This window comes from Musa acuminata, chromosome BXJ2-5 (genome assembly GCF_036884655.1).
Source record: "Musa acuminata AAA Group cultivar baxijiao chromosome BXJ2-5, Cavendish_Baxijiao_AAA, whole genome shotgun sequence".
Taxonomy (NCBI): Eukaryota; Viridiplantae; Streptophyta; class Magnoliopsida; order Zingiberales; family Musaceae; genus Musa; species Musa acuminata.
The window spans coordinates 584,832-591,367 of NC_088342.1; the positions used below are offsets into that span (position 1 = coordinate 584,832).

Here is a 6,536-nt window from a genome sequence, read left to right on the forward strand (position 1 = left end):
TGGAGGACATACTTGTATTGCAAGTGTGAGGATGACAGGGAGAGACGTGGCAGGCTGTTTGTGGGTGGCTTATCTCCCTTTGGGTAGGGTTTTGGAGAAGGCTGAGCCATGGCATGAGAGGTGGAGGGTTGGGTGTTTGAGGCTGAGAGCTTCTCCTGTGGAAGCTTTGCAATGCTTTGTTTGTTTGTGTGTAGTGTAGGAGGAAATCATAGCTATTATCATCTCTAATCACGTAGAAATTTAAGCTTAATCATTAGAATGTGTGATTGGTGTCTAGAGATGCCATGTGTGGGGCTCATCTCCATAGATAGGCTTAAGAAATGGAGGGTTCCAATTTGAAGTACAGAGAGAGAGAGAGAGAGAGAGAGAGAGAGAGAGAGAGAGAGAGAGGTTAGCAACCTCTTGTTAAGGAAAGGTAATAGATATGGATGTCTATGATGTAATTGACTTCCCACTAAAGTTAGGCCACCCAATTCAAAATGAATGGGTTGTAGTAACCCAAGTCTTCCAGTTACAAGTACAAGTGGAGAGGATTGCTGTCCAATTTTGAGTACATTTTGGATAAGGAAAGCAGGTGGAAGAAAAATTTTGATACCAAAGAAATAATTAAGAGAATAAACTATAATATAAATATATTTATTTTAAAAATAACAAGTATAATATTTATATTGTTTGACACCCTTTAATTATATGCATCCATAACAAAAAAAATTAACTTCTTTATCATGAGAGAATAATAGTATATAATTTTTTTTTAAAAAAAATTCTCTTTTGACTCATATCAAATATATCTGAAAGCCCTTTATATATCTTCTCATATAATTTTTTTTAAAAAATAAGTTTTCTCTTCTGCTTCTCTAAATCTTTCAGAGAAAGGTTTATGAGCACCAAAAATACATTTCATTAATACACTAAAATTTTGAGATATATAGTATTTTTATAGAATAACCAATCTTAATTTCTAACTGTTACTTCAGTAATAAATCTTTTAAAACCCAAATTTCTTACTTTTCAAGCAATCTGCTTTCAATTGATGAATCCAAAAAATAATTATCAATCCTAACAACATATTGCATATCTTAGTGTTGATACATCATAAGTAAGTTTTTATTAGATCATGTGAGAGATGGGTTGAAAAGGAATGTATAAGTTGGTCAGAATACCAATTAAATTAAATGTAGATTAACTCTGCTAAATAATAATTAGATAGTTAACATAGTTATAATTTAAAAAAAAATTAATTGCATGTACAGATATTTTTCAAAGAGTTTGTATGTGTACAGTATTCTGTGGGCACTATCAGTGTAAAATGTACATATCCATTGTCATGCACTTATTGTCATGCAATATACTGACTTTTGTTATTCTCAAAGTGCTGCAGTGTAGAAGAAGAAGACTTTGACATTAATCAATAGAATAAATAATGAATTATTAATAAAATAAAGAGTGCAATCAAATATAAAGAGGAAAAGTTAATCCAAATTCAAACCTAAAACCTATTGTAAATCCTTTTACATAAAGATTTAAAGATTTTTTTCCTTATTCTCTATAAAATTTATTTAGTTGAGTAAAATCCTAAAACACTCAAAATATTTGTTTTTTCACATATGACAAAATTATAGATAGCTATCAGCCCTTAATTTCTAAAAGTTTTTCTTTTTTCAAGTAGAAGTTTTTGAAAGTCTGAATTCCTCAGTCTTCTAAGAAATGCAGTAATATATTGTGTTATGATGCTTTTAGAACAGAGCCAAGATTTTGCTGCTGAAATTTTAGACCACATGGTATGATGACTCATTGTTTCTTATCAGAATCAAAGGAAGCAAAATCTATGAAGGTGAGACTTCTCTATTTCTGACTTGTAACTGGTAATGAAGATAGATCCACTCAAGTAGCAGATGACACTAACAATGGATGACAGGGGAACACTTTCTGTCAGTAGGTTTTCTTCTTTCTTTTCTCTCTCTCTCTCTCTCTCTCTCTCTCTCTCTCTCTCTCTTTAATGTTAAACCATGTAGAATTTTTTCTACAAGATTAACAGTCTTTTTTTATAACAAGTGTTCAATTATGTGATTGGGTTCTTCATTTCTTTTGGCTGTTGAGTGATTTTGATATGCCTATATACTGATTGCATTTGCCCATTCTTCATCTAATCACTAATCATTTTGGTACCCATGTACAAAGTCTTTAGCAGAAGATTGACCTGATTGGATTATGATGCACAGATAGAACAAGGTTTTTTACTGCAATTTCTGAATACATTGAAAATATTAAATGAAACTTTAAACTAGTAAAATAGTTCAATCGATTAAATTAAAAACCCTAATAATATTAAAAGTTTATGACTTTGTCAACTCTGATGATGAGAATGATTATGATGAATAAAAATTTTAGTTTAGCACATCTTATGCCTTTTAACTAAAGATATTATTATTTTTAGAGTATAATGATTTATTATTATTATTTCTATTATTTTAATTTTTTTCTGGCCATTTAAACAATATTTGATGTAGATGTTTGAAGGAAAAACCTGCTTGAATTCCCTTTATAAATTCAAGGGAAGATTTGAATGCTTCTCCTGAGAATTTTAATGACAAAGAACAACAAATATTATCTTTTTCTTTTGGAAAATAATCCTCACAGCAGCAGCAGCAGCCATTAATGAAGAGTCAGTCCTTTATCTTATTCTATTTTATTCACCTCAAGTGCAGGAAGAGACAGCTTCAGGCTGCCATTCCAGAAGCCTGAAGCCTTTTTTCCATCATGGCTTCCATCTGTTGGACATCAATAGAATCACACAAAAGCTTCCACTGGTGCAGTGCCTACTTGTCTTGTCACCTGCAATTTTGTGCTGCAAACAAGGAATCTACACCCCCTACCTTTTCCCTCCTTTCTGCTCCCAGTGCAACCATTAATGATGGCAAGAAGGAAAGCAGCAGCTGATTCCAGAAAATAAGAAGAGAAGAAATGGAGAACAACAGGCAATAATTGAATGAAAAGGTTCCTCTCTTTTCTTTCTTTCTTTCCTTCCACATTGCAAGCTGCCTACCACTTCCACAGGACAAGCCTCATCCTTGTCTGGTTGCAGAAAGAGAGAGAGAGAGAGAGAGAGTAAAATACTTTGTGTTCTTACGGCAGTCATCTTCTTTCTTGGGTTGCTACAGTAAATATTCATTCATTCATGCCCCCATCACATCCTTCTTCCTTGTCCTGGAAGTCTCCATGTCTGCTTCTGGTTCTACTCACCTGTGACTGCACAGATCCAGCAGCTTCTTCCTTGCCTCCACAATCTCATCAAAGAAGTCGTCCATTTGCCCCACAAGGTTCTCTGTTCCAGTCCTCAGCATCCCAAACCACCCCTTCAGTGCCTCCACCTTCTCCTTCAGGCTTCCTCCGGTGGTCTGTGAGTCGCACCCCATGGCCGCAGCTCCCTCCAGCTCCTCCAGTAGCTCCTCGACCGCCGCCCTCATCTGCCGGAACTCGTGCATGAGAATTCCCGGCCGACCGCCCATGGTCTCCGTTTCCCCGACCAGGCGCTGCCGCAGCCTCGCCATGGAGGCCATGAACCCGGAGCCGAAGAATAGGGAGCAGCCCTCGATGGCCGCCAGCTCGGGCCAGCAGGCGACCGATCCCCAGAGCAGGATCGTCAGGAGCAAAGAGCTGGTGTTCCTTAGCGCGTATAGCACGCCTCTGAAGCCATTGAATCCGTTGTATCGGGACTCCATCGGCGCACGGTCGTCGAACCGGAGCGAGACGGGCTCGATCCGCGTCTCCGCGAGTGCTCTGTTCTCCTCTTCCAGTCCCATGGCCTCTCTCCGGCAAATGGAGATGGCCCTCACCACCTTCACAGAGCAGAGGCGACGAGAATGCTGAGAGCTTTGATCTACGTAGAGTCATGCGACGAGGAGGAATGCGAGAGACAGACCTGCCGAGTGAGGTGGGGGGAGGGATTACGGCGCCATTCGTCGAGCGAGGAGATCATGGCGGCTGCGGTGGAACAGTACTTCTCCATGCCGGAGATGCCGTGCTTGATCACATGGCAGACGTCCCAAAGGCGGGAGCTTTCGTCCATGTACTCGTCGAGCCAAGTGCCACCAACAGGGAGGTGGAGCTTCTGCACCAGGTGGGTGAGCTGGGAGTGGAGGGACCGGAGGAGGGCCACGGCGCGCTGGAGGAGCTGGAGCGACATGAAGGCCTCCGCCGCGAAGGACTGGTCGAGGTCGTCGAGGCCATGGGTGAGGAAGGAGAAGAAGCTGTTGAGGGAGCTGGAGGAAGGCTTCATGGTGGAGGCGATGGGAGCTCGGTGGGTTGGAATGACAGGGAAGGAGGAGGGGGTTTTAAGGAGGGGTTTAGCTCAGCTTCCTAAGACAGCAATGATGGTGGGTGTCTGCTGTGGAGGGAGAAGGATGATTGGGAATCTGCCATGGCGGATTAGTTTAGTGGGAGAAAGAGGGAGAAGCCATGGAATCTGGAGAAACGGAGCTCATGAGATGTATCCGCTCCTCTCTTTCTCCCCGAAACGACTGCCTCTAAAGAAGAGAGGTAGAAGGCTCTAATGGCCATGGCGTACTTGCTTGGCTTGGAGATGAGCTGGTGCCGGTGGCCCTTCTAATTCTCCATGCTCATGCATGCATGTGTGTGTGTGTGTGTGTGTGTGTGTGTGGGTGTGGGGAAGAGGAAGAGGAGTTGTTGCTTTCTATGCTTTGACTGAGCTGCATGGACGTCTTCCCTGCAATCAAAATTGGGGACCAGAAAGGAGGAGGAGGAGGAGGAGGAGGAAGAGACCTTCTGCTTCAAGTGCTGTGTTCTTGTCGACAGTTCTCTGTCTTCCTCTCATCCCCATAAGCTGCCATTAGAGAAATGCTTGTGTTCTACTGGACTGGTTATATGACATGGGCAGTAGTAGAACATGTTGCTTGTGTCATCATTTATACATGCTAATATTGCGCATGATTACAATTATATATATACATATATATGGATGTATTCAATTGTCAAGCTCTCAAAATAATAATAATAATAATAACAATAGGTAGCAACTTATATGTAATGTATTTATCTCTGGTCAATCAGTGATTACTGGAGATGTAGAATAGATATTCCTAGTTTTTAGTCCATACACTACAAAGCTATTAATTTTTTGACATCATATTTGTCACCATTTGGTTAAAATCTTAAAGGTTCAATCCTACTTTGAACAAGATTTTTAAGTGTTATAAGTATTTTTTTTCATTTAGTTATTATAAATGTTATGAAAAGCCATTTTTCCTATTTGGATCTCTCACCCTATTTATACTCTGTAATAGATTTTATTCTGATATCAGTTTTTAGGAATGCTAAAATGACTGACTCATTATTAACTTGGAAAAAGTTGATGATAACCCAATATATCAGCTCAGACCTTTAGAATTTATTTATTTATTAGTTTGTTTACTTAATTATCTTAGTTAGGCCCCAATTGTATCCTAACTACATGTAGTGTAGACACAAAAGAAAGAAGGTGCAATGGATTAGAACCTCTTAAGTGAGAGTGAGACCAAGAGATGGTCATTCTTTTACTCAATGAACCTCTTGTTTTATTTGGTGAAATGCTCAGCTAAATGCCATCTGTTTGTCCACACACTGGACGAGTTTGTTTGTTGTTTATTGTGGTGATGGTCTTCTAGACAACTTGAATTGAGTGATGAAGGAATAATTTAGTAGACAAAGGAGTTGGAAGATTTGCTCCATTCCCCATGCTTGGGTTTCACTCCTTCCAAGCAGGGGAATGATGAGCTTCCTTGTACCCATCCATATCTCTCTATCCACTACACCAAGTGTGTCTTTTTAGGCTCTCTTTCCCCCTCCCTCTCTCTTAGTTTAGTCCTCCAAGGAGGGCTTAGTCTCTTGGCATTGCAACAAGCTGCCTGATTGATGCAAGTCTGTCCTTTGTCTTTGTTGATGTGGAAGTGGGGAAAGTGCTCGTGGGATTTTGGAAAATGGGATGCTTTGGGAGAATCTATAGAGCATGTTGGTCTTTTGAGATTTAATTTTGGGGAGTGGAGGGTTATGATAGATATAATATTACTAAAAAGAATTATATGTTTATTAGAAAAGATGGAGATGTGAACCCATGTCACATTTTTATTGGAATGAGTTGTTCTACTAGTGAGTTTGCATGGTGGATGAGAAAGGGATATGGAATTAGTACATATCCCTGGGTAATCCTATTGTGGAGGATGTGACTTTGATTCTTAGGTTAAACAAGCAAGATATATGATCCACATGTCAATATGCATCTGTACTCCCTACCACTGAATTCTCTAGAGAGATCATGTAACATGGCATTAGAATCTATAAATATGCCATTGCCAGAAGTTGAGAGAGAGAGAGAGAGAGAGAGAGAGAGAGAGAGAGAGAGAGAGAGAGAGAGAGAGAGAGAACTTTGCTGTTATTAGATATAAAAAAAAAAGCTTCTTTGTGACTAAGGCTATGATGATAGAATTGCTATCTCCACAACTGTAGAAAAGCTATCAAAAAACAAACATACTCTCAGAGAA

General features: G+C 39.6%; 1 protein-coding gene across 1 annotated transcript; it reads right to left on the minus strand.

The window, feature by feature from the left end:
- Positions 1–2,965: 2,965 nt before the first annotated feature.
- On the minus strand, positions 2,966–4,891 carry LOC135611984 (uncharacterized). Its single transcript, XM_065107662.1, has 2 exons — positions 3,923–4,891; positions 2,966–3,839 (listed from the first exon to the last, which is right to left on the minus strand). Exons 1-2 carry the CDS (start codon positions 4,277–4,279, stop codon positions 3,240–3,242), a joined length of 957 nt encoding a protein of 318 aa, XP_064963734.1. The 5' UTR covers positions 4,280–4,891; the 3' UTR covers positions 2,966–3,239.
- Positions 4,892–6,536: the final 1,645 nt, after the last annotated feature.